General features: G+C 40.4%; 1 protein-coding gene across 1 annotated transcript in view; it reads left to right on the top strand.

The window, feature by feature from the left end:
• BCOR (BCL6 corepressor) overlaps positions 1–14,562 on the top strand; it is an 85,218-nt gene that overhangs the window by 53,499 nt on the left and 17,157 nt on the right. The window contains exons 7-10 of the mRNA XM_063126523.1: positions 2,848–3,126; positions 3,459–3,812; positions 7,040–7,368; positions 7,889–8,026. Of these exons, the coding sequence (XP_062982593.1) occupies positions 2,848–3,126; positions 3,459–3,812; positions 7,040–7,368; positions 7,889–8,026 (1,100 nt within the window). The remainder of the gene's footprint in view (positions 1–2,847; positions 3,127–3,458; positions 3,813–7,039; positions 7,369–7,888; positions 8,027–14,562) is intronic.

Raw genomic sequence — 14,562 nt, 5'->3', positions numbered from 1 at the left:
GGGTAACAGTTGTTAATCTAGTTTTTGCTAGCTGAAGTGGATTCTTCCCAGAGGACCTGAGTGTGCGGGATGGATTGTATGGGAGAAGGCGATCCCGCAGGTTGAACTCAACCAGCTTGTATAGGATTGCTGTCTAGGTTTTATTGATCTCAGTTGGGCTCAGTTGTAACTAACAGGTTGTATTGTTCCCATTGTGTTATACTTTTTGGATGATAGTTATTAGGTAATTTTAGTGTTCAGATGGCTCACTAACATTTCCTAAAGAAGATCTCAGGATAAGAAAAAGTATACTGAAGAGATGGAAAGTCGCTTCTATTTTCACATCTGCAGAATATAATGGCCTTCAGTATAGAAATGAAGGTATTTGTTTCTTGTTCACAAATAGGCAAAGTTAAAACTTAAGTGTATCTCCAAGTGTGATCAGTGTACTGTGGGCAACAAACAGTACTTGTAGGAGACTCTATTTTTGTTCCTTCCGTGGAATGCAAGGTCGTGTTTAGTTTCTGTGTTACCATGGTCGGGCTGAAGCTGGAAGATGCAGACAAGAATTTGCAGTGTTAGAGTTGGAAGTGCTAATACAAGTAAACCCAGAAATAATCTTATTCAAAGTGGCTGTGATTAAATGAAAAGCTTGTACAAAACTCTCACATGTAGGCGACTGATTGATGCTTGATTGTGCAATATTTGGGAAGCCAAGGTTTTTTCTCTCTCTCTTGATTCTTTGGTGTTTTTTCTCTCTCTCTTGATTCTTTGGTGTAGGGAATTCCCAAACTGTTACGGCAGGGAAATATTCTTCTTTCATGCTGGCATTCCTATCAAGTTGGTTCCTGGTAGTAAAATGATAAGAGAATTCAGAGCAGTCATTTCTCCCTAGCACTTGTGATGGAGCAGAAGAAACTTTTTCCATATTTGACATAATTAGCACTTAGAATTATAATGCATTAATGCCTGATGCCTGGCTTATGCATGGCTTCCTGATATTTGGCTGTGTGTGCATGAAAATCCCTCTGCTTCTCCCCGCCACCCCGAGTATTTATCAGGTGTTTGACCTAGCTCTAGTTCCGGTTCAGACAGGAGAAGGTTCTAGTTCAAGGCCCACTTCAAATGAAGGTTATGTGGGAGCTGTGCATGATGAATGTGTGTTTTAATGTTTTATTTAAATGGTCAGTCTATTGGTATGAGTCCAGTAGGTCAAAACATCTTCTGTAGTCATGGATTCATAGGCTTAATTAATACATTCTTCAAGCTTTACTTATCATTAAAGTACAAACTTTTATCTCCAACAATAACATCCCAATTCTCTAAATACTTGCAAGAAGGTTATTAGTATTTTTAAAGAATAACCTTAACACAAAACGAGAATGAACACTTTCTCCCTGCAGCCAATGTGGAGCATCTAATAAATGAAGGATGTAAAATACCCATCTAGACCTTTATCTCAGAGGAAAATAAGCTGTAGCATTTTTGCCTTTTTCCAAATTGGTGACACCAGATGCTTTGCAGATTTAATCCAGACCTGTATGCTTATATAAAAACCTAGAATTTGTCTTCATTGTCTTTATTACACCTAACAGTTAATATTTTTCAGCAAAAGTGCTTATTGTAAAAAAGCTTCATATTGTTTATAATCTTAGGATATATTCAGTCCCACATCCTTTTCTTAAATACGTCAGTCTTAAAAACCACCTTGCTCTGATTCAAAACCCCTCTTAAGTCTGTTTTTCCAACTAGCAGGTATAAGGCAAACATTTTAAGAAATGGGTTGCTGATGATAAGGCATGTGACAAAATAGAAAGAGTAAGTTAAGTGATAAGATTGAGGAGGAATGTGCTGGGGACAAAGAAAAGAAGACAAGAGGCAGATATATATAAGAAGAGAGAGATCAACTGCATTATTTTAAAAACACACACAGAAAACTGAAAGGAGAAAGAGAATATCTGAAAGGCATAGAAGCTTAAGCAATTCTCATAGGAAAATGTTTGTTTTTAAATAAAAGAAAGTGTATGGAACTCCAGGTTTAAGGTGGGGCTTCTTCTTATGCATTGCTCATATAGATCTTGGATTCATGTTCAGAAATATGTCTGTTGAAGACCTTAAGACACCTAAGTGGATTTTGTTATATTGTATATATTCTCGGCTAAGCTTACAGTTAAGAATAACCTTGAGGATACATAATGTCACCCAGGTTTTCAAAGCCTGCAAATGAGTTCCACAGCTATGAAAAATAAAGTAAGCTATAGCACTTCGAAAGAGGAGTGGAAGTGCAATATGGATATGTACAACACTTTTAAAACACTTTTCTTACCCAGAGAGTGCACATTTATTGGGATGTTACCCTAAGCTGGGGTGGAGAAAGTTGGGGGTGGACAGGATAGTCTCCAAATAGAGAACACCTTCAACCTGAGGACTGTCCTCTTGACAATTCTCCAAAATATAGGACTATCCTCTGTAAGGACACCTGCCCACCCTATGATCAGGCTCTATAGCATACATTCATTAGGTGTGCTTTGAACAGAAATAATTAATCCGAGATTACAAAATAACTGATGGCTATAATATATGTGGGGGAAAAATGACTAGGATGATACCCCCTTTTCCTAGTGATATACTGGTTTAATGAAATGCTAGCAATATTTGTGTCTGTTTGGTTTTCCTATTGGTTCTTGGTACATCTGTTTTAATATTCATCCTAATCCCACCCTCTGTATTTTACAGATTTGACTTACATACTTTGGAAATAAAAGTTTTCTTTAAAAATGTATGGTGGCACTAGATTTGCTCTTAGCAATTAAATAATTCTTGCACAAGAGAGTCCTTCAGTTTATAATGTGGTGACTTTTTTTTAAGGTGATTTTCATAATTCAGAGAGCACCCAAGTTCACAATTTTGCAACTTCTGAGAACAAAGGTCCTCCACCAGACAGTTATTTGGAGAGACTTGCTGTATATGAAAAGACAACTGACCAGACAGCAGAAGATGTCAACCAGGCCCTGTGCCCACATCTGGACAGAAAGCGTAAACATTCTGGTGAGAAAATGCAGAATGATGGAAGCCTTAAAGAAAACTTTGTAGAGGAACTGGATGAGGAATTTGCATCAAAAGCAAAAAAGAGGAAGAATTCCAAAGGTAACCAAGACCAGTTGGTAACTTTTAAGGCATGGCTTGTGAAATGAACACTTTTTGAATTAACGTATGTCCATTTATGACCTTGATTGTGCCAATCCCAAGTACTCACCTGAATGATGTTCGAGTACCTAAAGGGTAAAAGACTAGTCATTGTACAATGTAATCATTGGACAATGCAAATGGCTGTAGTGCATGCAAACCCCTACCTGAGCTAATCTTTTAAAAATGCATAGTGTGGTGGTGAAGCTGAAACAATCTGCCCCACAAGTGAACTATAGCTTTTGTTTCAAGTTGAGGGCCTTTTGATTAATTTTTAGTTATTTTTCCATTAGATGACTGGCCTGAGAGGGAAATGACAAACAATTCCTCTAACCACTTAGAAGAGCCCAATTGTAATGAGGTGACCAACCTGAAGGTGTGCATTGAATTAACAGGGCTCCATCCCAAAAAGCAGCGTCACCTGCAGCATCTTAGGGAACTATGGGAGCAGCAGGTGTCACCAGAGAGATCCCCACCCGGCAAGTTGGGCCGGCAAAGCAGGAAAGATTTAGCTGAGGCTGTTCAGCCAGAGGCCACTGCAAAGGTCAAAGACTGCACAGAAGAAAGGCACACCAAGAAAAGGTCAGAGGTCAAAAGCAATAGAAGTTGGTCTGAAGAGTCCCTCAAAACAAGTGACAATGAACAAGGTATGCAGAGATTACTAGGGAAATCTAGCATTACTTAGTGACGCATGCTGCCACCAGTGCTAAGAGGTTGTCAGTAGTTTTTGGATAAAAGTTTTATATTATAATACATATAATATAAATTATTTATTATTATATAAAGGACTTAAAATGCCACTATTAAACTTCACTCATGCTTGTTTTGCAAAATTTGTTTGTGTGTGGTGTGAATTATGTTTTAAAGCCACATTCTAGGGGAATGTGTGTGTCTTTTAAAAACAAACCTAAAATATTTTTGTCTGTATTTTATTATTTTTTTGGCATTCTTATTATTTAGGAATGGTTTTAACTTTCATAACAATTTTTAACACATGTGTATGTAAAATGGGTTATTAAGGTTGAGTAGATTAAACAAAGTATGAAGAGGTTTAAGTCTTTAATCACTCATGGGAATAGGCTGCTCCATTAGGTTTTGAACTTCTGAGCTAATTTTTCATGTTCTGGGGAGCTGGGAGGGAGGAAGGAAAGAAGCATGCTTGTATTCCATTTTTTTTAATGTCAGGACAGGTGACAGATGTCTGTTCCCAATTTCTTTCCTTCAGTGGTCGAAGGCGGAATAGCTGGATTGTTCTACTCAACCCCCATGTTTTGCTGCTACTTTCTTCACTTTCCTATTTAGTCATAGTCAGTTTATTTATATGCTGCATTTTCCAGAGATACATTGTGCTCAAAGCAGTTCACAGAAAATAAAGTGACAATTTAAATACAATATTAGCACAATAGCCATAGTACTTAATACAAGTTAGTAGTATGACATAAATTGAAATATGTTCTTTCATTTCCATCTGGGTGCATGTCTTTGGGAAAGCGGTTTTGGGGTCATACTACAGGTTAGGTTAAATATGTGATCTCATCCAATGCACCTGTCTTTACATAGCACCAGAAGGTGTGGGAAGGAATAGGATGGGCACCATGGCACATGGAAAAGCAGAGGAATTAACCCCTTTTCCTGACTTTGGAGGAAAATCATTCTCCAGAGCTGGAATCATTCCTCAGACTGGTATAGGTATCAATAGCATGACAAATAGCAGCCAGGGGGAGGGAAAAACTTTAATCAGGACCATGGTGCAGAGGGAAAGGATTCACCCCCTCTATTTGGTGCCCCATTTCCTGGTTAGGATGGTGGCTTGTTTGGCTGTTTCAGCAGGCAGAAAAACAGTGTGGCCTGCACCTAACAGTCAAGTTGCTTAGGCTGAGGTGCCAGGCCAGAGTAAGCCATTTTATAAAGCCAGATTGGGACTCTGTTGACTAATTTCCCCTGACCCTTACTGGGCTGGAAGCTTTATTATGTGCACTGGTGCTGCTGCTACGCAACTGAGATTGGGCCAACAGTTCCTTCCACTTACAAACTGCCACCGTTGCACAGGGAGTAAGGTGCCTGGGCCTCACTGCTGGGTAAGCCTGCTCCAGCACAATGGGGAGGCTGAGGTTAGTGGCTTCAGTAGTGCTCTTGCTGCTGGGTGGCTCACCCAGCAGTGAGCACTGGGTGGGGCAGTTGGAGCTGCAAATATAGGCCGATTGTGCTGTGTTCGTCCTGTCTGTCTTGGAGAATCAGGGCAATGGCTCTAATGATTCTTTCCCACTCGTTCACCCAATTTAACCTAGACTTTTGCATCCCAGGACAGTATATCTGCTGTGATCACTGATGTGCTTCATTTCCCTAGGCTTATGACTATAGGCTCTAGTTAGTGAAACAGAATTGAGTCTTAGGCCTAGTTTGCAGACCACTGAGGAGATAAACCTGTGTATTGGTTTTACTATTTCAGATTGTGATGAGTTTTTTCCATAAAAGCAAACGGAAAATATATCAACCCTCACCTCCGTGCTGTCTGAAATCATATAGCCCAGGCACAAGTGTACCATCCCAGTGAGAACTAGGCCTTATTCCTTAGCTGTTAGAACAACTTGAGACTTTACCAACTATTCAAAGGAGCTTCTGAATTTTTGTGAGGAAGAAAAGGGAGCTCTTTCTTAGGTATACAGACCAAGTTCTGTATACAGGTATACAGATTCAGTCCGTTCCATTTCCTGGCTTCCTGGCTTCTGTTCCATTTCTCCATTACTTGATCTTGCAGAAGTAGAACTTAAGAAACCTGGATTTGATATAACATGCATTTCAGTGCTACAAAATGTTCTTACTTTTTAGTCATTTGTTCAGTTCAGTGGATTAATGGGTCCTTCTAGATTCAGAAGAAGTTCAATTTTGTTTTATTTTTCTCTTGAAAATGGCACGTAAACAAATGGAGCTAGAACATCTTTACTTTCTTCTCGTCACATTTCTTTCATGTCTTGGGAAATCATTTTCTCTCTTCAGGCATGGCTAGTAGAATATTACATGAACCTAGACTATGTATTTTGCTGTTTTGGGGAAGCTAAAATGGTCACACAGGGTCAATATATTCTGGTTCAATTAGATTAAATACATGGCATTTTTGCAAGACAATTAACTTTCTCCTGAAAGTTAGATACTTGCAAAGCACTGAACACAAAAGGCAGCTACTTATTGGTAGGGAGCTGTACTTCACTGAGAAATTGTTATCTGGATCTATGAACCCATTTCAGAATGCTGCAAGAAATGGACTCCAATGCTTTCTTCATTTTTGGTTCACAAATGGAGACTTTTCAAAGGCAGAAATGGGAATTGGGCACTTAAATACAATCTCTGCTTTTGAAAATCATTTCTGTGTCCTTTAGAATTTTTCACTTACCACTGCTCTACAAAAAATAGCAAAAACTGGCTTCCCAAGGTGAAAAGGCTCAGCAGTTCTATACCTGAAAGAGCAGTATATTCCCATTTTGGTAGCATGAACTTACAGGTAAGGAAGCCCCCTTCTCTCATTTGCATTCATAGGAAGTAGTATATTGAGAGGGTGGCCTGATCACCATCTACATTGTCAGTGTCTAGATGGTGCAGTGCCTTGATATGTGTCTGTGTACTATCCTTAGTACTAGGCACATCAGAGAACTTCCTTTAGAGCATATATCAGCCCATTACAATTCCTTTTCATTTTGTGGGTTAGCACTTGTAGTTCAAATGCAGAATTGCTTACAATATTAATGCAATGCAAATGTAAAAGTACTCTGTTTTTAAACAATGGAAGAGCTTTGTGTTAAGTGTTAGCAGTGTGTGTGTGTGTGTGCACTCCGTTTCAACCCACCATGCAATGTGCAATGCCTTTCCTCCCATTTAGGTATCCCTCTTTTCCCAGCGTCTCCGCATATGAAGAACCTTTCATCCACCAATATAAACAGCAAAAAGCAAAGCCAGCCAAGCTGTACTCCAACTTCAAGGTTGGCTGCCAAGCAGCAGAAAATTAAAGAAAACTGGAAGACAGATGTGCTGTGCACGGACGAAGAAGAGGATTTCAAAGCTGCATCCCTGCTGCAGAAACACAACGAGTGTGAGAAGCCACCAGGGAAACGTCAGTGTAAAACAAAACATTTGGCACTGCAGGAGAGGAGGAGGAGGTCATCCCTGACTGGAGATGACATTACAGATATTGAAAGCACTGAGGAGAAGGTATCTTTATCTCAACTTAATTGTCCACTAATATTACTGTAGGTTTAGTAAAGTTAAACAAAAGTCAGCAAATTTAAATTCGTAACCTGTTGTCTTACATAGCCAGTGATTCTTTCAAAGTCTTCCTATTTACTTTAAAATGTGTTCTACTGTTGTGCAATGCTCAATCCACATTGCTCCAGGACAAATTCTCTGACTTCCTGGGACTGCTGTATAGTCCATTCTTTGAGGATTTTGGGCTTAAATTTTTAGATGGTATAAATCCAGAAGGTGATACTACCACGCCCTTTTTTCTTTTTTCTTTAATGAGAGAAAAAGAGATTTTCAGTGAATTATTAAGGGTGGATGAGGTGGGGTGTGGAATCCAGTAATGATTTTGACAGCTCATAGTTAATGAGGAGAATCTGGATGCGACCAGAGGCTCCTTCAGACTGTGACTCTTCGCCAGTCGAATCACATGAGCAGGCATTGTACGATCGCCTGCAGCAGCAGACTTCCTCATTATTGCCTGTCTCTTCAGCCCTCACAGCTGCAGATTGCAAGTACCCCTCAGGAGACTACCCCAAGTCGTCCCATGCCGCCAGAAGCCCGAAGGCTTATTGTCAATAAGAATGCTGGAGAAACTCTTCTGCAAAGGGCAGCCCGACTGGGATACGAGGCAAGCATTGTTTCTGAAGTTCACCACTCTGAATTAGAATATGGGAGATGCTTGGTGTCACATATGATTCTAATTGTGCACATGGTTAGAGTCTGTCTTTGTGCTCCTCCTCGACATGGTGAAATATCTTGAGGCTCTCTGTTCTGTTTCCTCATTGAAGCATGCAATTAGTATATTTTGTGAGTTGGGGTAAGAGAGAAACCATTTAAACTCCTGTAATTTAATAACCTTCAACCTGAATAGGTGCCTGTCATTGCCAATAAGAATTCAGAGCATGATGTGCTTTGCAGGATTGGAATCCAGAGTGGAGGGAAGTGGGGGTGGGGATATGTACATGGTTTCATAGGCAAAGTGAACATATATGCTAGATTTAAGGATGGTTGATGACTTGCGTAGCGTAGCATTGGCAGTGTGAGTGAATGGACATGCTTCAATTTAGGGTTGCTTTTAAACATTGCATTTTCAAAATATGAATGCATTTTTGGAGTCAATCCCATGTTTGGAAACTATAGAGTGCAACTTAGTGCCAGTAAATCTAGCAGCCACAGACTTCAATGGGATGTGGATTATACACATATGGTGAATATATATATATATATATATATATATATATATATATATATATATGACCTATTAGCAAAGTACCTTTGCAATCCTAGGTTTTGGATGAGATATGACTTTGTGTTTAGTTATTTACCTTATTACATATCTCTGAGGCATTGCTTGTGAAAATGCTGCCATGTGTTTAAAGTGCAATATGTATAGAGGTCCTGATATATCCTTTCACTCAACAAAGATCTGTATTAAAGGGAAGGTTTTGATTTTCCTCTGCCCATAACAAAACACATGAGATATACAGCTCAGTCAAAAACAAGATGGCTAGAACTTAAAAAAACAAACAAAACCCCACCTTCCTTAACTGATTTGCACGAAGATTTTAATCAAGAGACAGCTGACTTAACTGTACCCTTTTTCTTTGATGAAAAAAGAAAGTGAAGACAATAGAAATAAAAACCATTTCAGTATGTTGAATCCTATGTTGAATGACTAGCTAATGTAGCAAGCTGAGATCCAAGTGGTTAAGATATATATGGTGCATCTAGCTTCTTGTGTGGTAGGGCAATGTGACACCTTATAGATGCAAAAGCCCAGTGAAGAATGTGCCCCAGGCTGCAGATTTAATTGGCTTTGGACAGCATCTTACTCCTTTTCCTTAGCCACTTAATTGGATTTTTTTTTATTTGCTGCATTTTATCAGAAGGCGAAAAGCAGAAGACTAAAGAAACTAAGAAAAAACTAAGTATTTGTTACATGGAAACAAATATTGCTTCAGAATGTGGATATAGTAGTAGTTTCGCTATAGCCCGATAAGGCATCAGTTCAAAATCTCTCAATTAAATAAAATCATTAGGATGCTGCCTGTCTAGGTCAGATCAAGCAGAGCTGTCTACTAGTTTAAAGAGACTTACTGACTCTTCCCAGTCCCACTGTTGCTTAGCTCTCAAGGAGCCAGTTCTATAGGCAATGGGGGCTGGAGGGCATTTGTTTTCAAGTTCACTGATGAGGGAGGTAGCTGGGATGACAGAATGAAGATTAGACCCAGCTTTACTTCCAATGACTCATGCACATACTCCTTTGCTTCCCTTTCTCTCCCCTAGTCCTTAGCAGTAATGGTAGCAGTGGTTTACCTAGGCAGGGTTGGCACAGAGGGCATGAGAGGGAGCAAGAAAGACAGACTCTTCTTTTCCTCAACAAAAGTCAATCTAACTAAACCATCCTGTATACTAAAAGCAAATTCATTCTCTGAGTGCTGATCCTTACTTAGAGGAAACACCAGTATCCATGCATAAGTGGGAGGTGTTACTAGGCTTAGAAGTTTGGAACAAAAACTTTAGGAAAAAAACTAAGGGGAGAGACACCCAAAAGCAGCTCAGTGAGGGTTGAGCATGCTCAATGGCCGCAGTATACTGAGGGCATGGCTAGATGAGGGGTGGGTGGGTGGAGGGGGATGTTCTCACGATATAATGATCGTGAGATCCTCCCCCTCAGTCTACACGTGGTGCACGATGTCCCAGGAGGAAGAGGATGTTGCGTCCACCACTTTGGATTGTTTTATTAAAGGAAAATGAAAAGTTTTTAAAAAAAACTTGTGCTCCCCCCCCCCCCAATGGGCACAGAGCTCCTGAGGAGCTCCGTGCCCCGTTCCTAGCGTTTACTTTCAAGCAGCCGGGACAAAACCGCGACAGAGACTGGAAAAATCAGAATTGAAGGGTAGGGCGATATCCCGGGGCAAGGGAAGGATCATCCTTCTCTGCTCCCGGGATGCCCTGTGCGGTATGTGGACGCACAGGGATGATCCCCGGGATATCGCCCAGTCTAGACATGCCCTGAGTGTCTGTTGAGGGAAAAATGGAAAACTCTGGGCAGGGCAAAATTGAACGGAGAATCCTAGAAAAGGGCATACAGTAACTGTTGAATGGAACACTGAACAGGAGCATCCCGCTCTCGACATTTGTTACAGGTTTCACTTGTCTCTATGGAATCTGTAAGTATTAGCCACTTGGGGATGGGGGGCAATTCTGAACCTTTGTCCCCTGGCAACACTGGGCGTTGGTGGTTGGACTTTCAGCATGATCAAACAATAAGAGCTTAACACCACCTTATTTATAAATGCAATAACATTTTACATGCCCTCCCCCGCTTTGAACTTTTGTGTTTTAGCTTTTAGTGCACATCTGCCATATCTAGAGAGAATGCTGCCTACAACCTCCATAGGGTGCTGCATAGGTTAATTAATTAAAACTCCATATTTGGGCAATACATTTATTAGGCCAACTAAAGGTCATAAAATAGTGAGCAAGCTTCCGAGTTCTCCAGAGCTCTTAATCAAGCAAGATGGTAAACAAAGCCAAAAAAATAAAAAAGCAGGTGGAGGAAGTGGCTGATATTCAAGCCGTGGAGTGTGCATCATGTTACAGTCTTAAGATGGAACGTGGGAGGAGGCTGCAGACATTCAAATTAGGCTTTCTCGGGTGCTGAGATGGTTTCAGTTTGCACTTAGGAGATTCTATCCCACTAACACTCTTCCATCTTAAGAGTGTAACTAGATTCAAGCTCTATGGCTTGAACATCAGCCACTTTTTACTAGTTGTTAAGGTGCCACAGCACTCTTTGTTTCCACTGTTTTTTTGCTTACCTTCTTGCCTGGTGAAGAGTTCTGGACGACTCGAAAGCTTGCACATTCTTTTGTGATCTTTAGTTAACCTAATAAAGTTATGGCCCAAATAATGGGTTTTGACATTTTTCTTACAGTCAGCACAACTGCTTTTGTTTTTAAATTCAATCTGTATTCCACAAGGCTTCAATGAAAACAAATAAAGTTGAAGGCCCTTCCCAGAGAATGCAGTGTCAAACACCAAATTAAAATTTCTTCTGAAATAGCTGTACTGAATGCACAATCTGAGGGAATGTGAGATGTATATGAAGTGGGTAGCTTGTGGTACTAAGTAGGGTGGCCATATGGAAAGGAGGTCAGGGCTCCTATATCTTTAACAGTTGTATAGAAAAGGAAATTTCAGCAGGAGTCATTTGTATTCATGCAGCACCTGGTGAAATTCCCTCTTCATCACAACAGTTAAAGCTGCAGGAGTCCTGCCGTCTTTTGTATCTGGTGACTGGCAGGGCTCCTGCAGCTTTAACCGGTTGAGATGAAGAGGGAATTTCACCAGGGGCTGCACCCATTCAAATGACACCTGCTGAAATTCCCTTTTCTATGCAGCTGTTAAAGATACAGTATAGGAGCCCTGTCCTTCTTTCCATATGGTCACCCTAGTACTAAGTTTGTGTACACTTTTTGTCTTGACTTACATGCAGCTAGGTACACTTCTCCTTTCCTTTCACTGTGGCGGCTCAGTACAGTCCTGCATGTTTTGGTGGCTGTCCTGCATATTTAAACATGGAACTTCTCCAATTCAGTAGAAAGGGGTCGAGGCCCCAATTTTGACAGCAAAAGGGGAATATTAGATGGGTGTTGAATCCATTGTACACTTAATGCTTACCTCCACAGACCTTTTCTCCAAGAACTTTTCACTCAGGGTGGGGTTGAGTATCAGAACTCAACTGTGGAGAGAAAGTACTGTTAGATAACACATTGCCTTTGTTGTTAAAATTGTACACAGAGACCTCTTTTTGTGTGATTTGGGGAATTATGTGTTTTAAACACACACAACTGCTGCTGTCTGGTCTAGTTTGGTGCCCTTCTGTATGTCAGGCATAACATAAGAAAATGACGTATTCAGCTAAAAGGGACCAAAATAACCATTACTTTGAATCTGTATCTAGCTGCTGCCTTTTGTTTTTTCATTTTTACAGTAGCATAGGTGCAGAGGGTCTGATCCAGCATTGGGCAAAAGGTGGGATACAAATAAATAAATAACAACAACAACAACAACAACAATCCCCCTAACCTCCCATCACTTTACGGGGGCCCTATGCCTACTCTAAAGTAACATTAGAAAAACACATCACTGCTTCATGCAAAGTAATATCTGTTTTGACCTTAAGACAACCAGAACAGCACTCCAGATCACAATACAACAAAGTTTTGAGATTTGAAAACAAACTCTCATTTTCTTAATTCTTGAGTATAATTTTAGAGAGACTATTTTATCTTAAGGGGCTTAAAAATAATTTGGAATTCTGTGCTAAGTTTTGTATGAGCTTTCTAATTTAAAAAAACTATGTCCTTACCTGTGTGTGTTCTCAGTGTTCCCCTCCATATAATACAGGAATATGGTAGAATAGGCAGTGAATTTGTGAGTGAGGGGGATTGTGAATAGGGTTGTAGACAGGAAATCTGAGGTTTCCTTCATGGTTTCCCCAGAGGAATGGGGTTTGCCTTGTAGAATGCATTACAGGCCTCGGCCCAGCCGAGTTTGTAGGCCGCCATGATAGTTTGGCCGCAAATGCCCCTCTTAGCTTTCTGAAGACCGTTTTAGAAGAACTCCCCCTGGAACATTCCTTTTCTCTATCTCTCCCCGCCCCCTTGCTTTCCCCAATTTTAAAGGGAAATATTTCCAGGATGAAATGTGTCCCTCCCTCCTGTTTTCTTTAAGTGACAGCCTCTGATGTTAAAGGTATCTCCATAGCAACAAACAGTTTCTTCTCCCCACCCTTCCCGTCTTTCTCTCCAGGAAGTGGTTCGGTATTGTTTGGAAAACAAGGTCTGTGATGTAAATCACTGTGACAGGGCTGGCTCTTGCATTGTAAAGAGACTTTAGGCGCATTATTCTTTCAGTGTTTTTCCCCCCCCTTTGCTGGCTTGGATAGAGGATGATACGCAGAATGCTCTGTGGATCCATACTCATGGAATATGGATCTGCAGGGGCTGCCTGCCACACGTACTAAAGCAGCAAATGAACTCCCCCACCCACTGCCCGCTTGCCTCTCTCTCTCTCTCTCTCTCTCTCTCACACACACACACACACACACACATATGAAAATGAAAAATTTAAACTGGCATAATCCCCCCACATACACACACATACCCACACATTTGCACTTTTACATGAAACATTGAAAATAGCTTTGGTTGGTGGAAATTCACATGATTTTTATGGCAATACTATAAACTATGCAGGAGTGCATGAAAATGGCAAATGAGCGAGATAGACCAATAGGCTCAATAGTGAATATAATCTTCACTCTATATGTTCACACACACACACACCTTTGTGTGTTTGGTTACAGCACAAATATAGACTACATCTATACATTTTTAGTGTTCTGTACAAGCTTTTGCCATTCCCTCCCACTCCAAGATCTCTACTTTCGTAGTCAAAGTAGTCATGTGCTGTCAGCCACATATTCTGAAATTCAACAGAGAGGGCTGAAAATTCTATGAATTGAATAAATCATGTTTAAAGAGTTAATGAGGCATTTAATTAATTAACCATAAAACTGTACATTGTTACATTTCGTGGTTAATGACATTGGATAAAATCCACTGGGAACTTCTCCAGTTCTGTGGTAAGCTGTATGCAGAATGGGTGCAGTCCATCAGGGACTTCTGTGCAAATTACATGAATGGGAGTTAAGCCAGAGCTTGTACCAGAGGGAGAAAACTCTGGCCATTTCTCATTTACACATTCAGTCACTTAAATATAGGCAAATGTTATATTGCCCATTAATTAATACTGAGTTTAGTACTGAGGCTTTTTTTTTTATAGTCCCAATGCCAAAACTCTGGGAGGGTCCATAGCTCAGTGACACTACACATGTTTTGTGGAGAGAGGAGACTCAGTTTCAGTCCCTGACTTTTCTGGATGATGGATCTTAAGTAGAAAGTCCTACCTGAAAGCCTTGGAGAGTCTCTGCCATTCAAGATACACCGCCCTGAGATCTTAATGATATAGGGCGGGATACAAATGTTTTAAATAAATAAATAATAAGATAGACCAATGTGGATTCCTCCAGATGTTTTGGCCTCTACAAATCCATCAGTCCCAACCAGAATGGCTAATGGTCACCAGTGATGG

This window comes from Elgaria multicarinata, chromosome 5 (genome assembly GCF_023053635.1).
Source record: "Elgaria multicarinata webbii isolate HBS135686 ecotype San Diego chromosome 5, rElgMul1.1.pri, whole genome shotgun sequence".
NCBI classification, from domain to species: Eukaryota; Metazoa; Chordata; class Lepidosauria; order Squamata; family Anguidae; genus Elgaria; species Elgaria multicarinata.
Note: the sequence above shows the minus strand (reverse complement) of the source record. Positions and strands in the feature narration are given on the sequence as shown.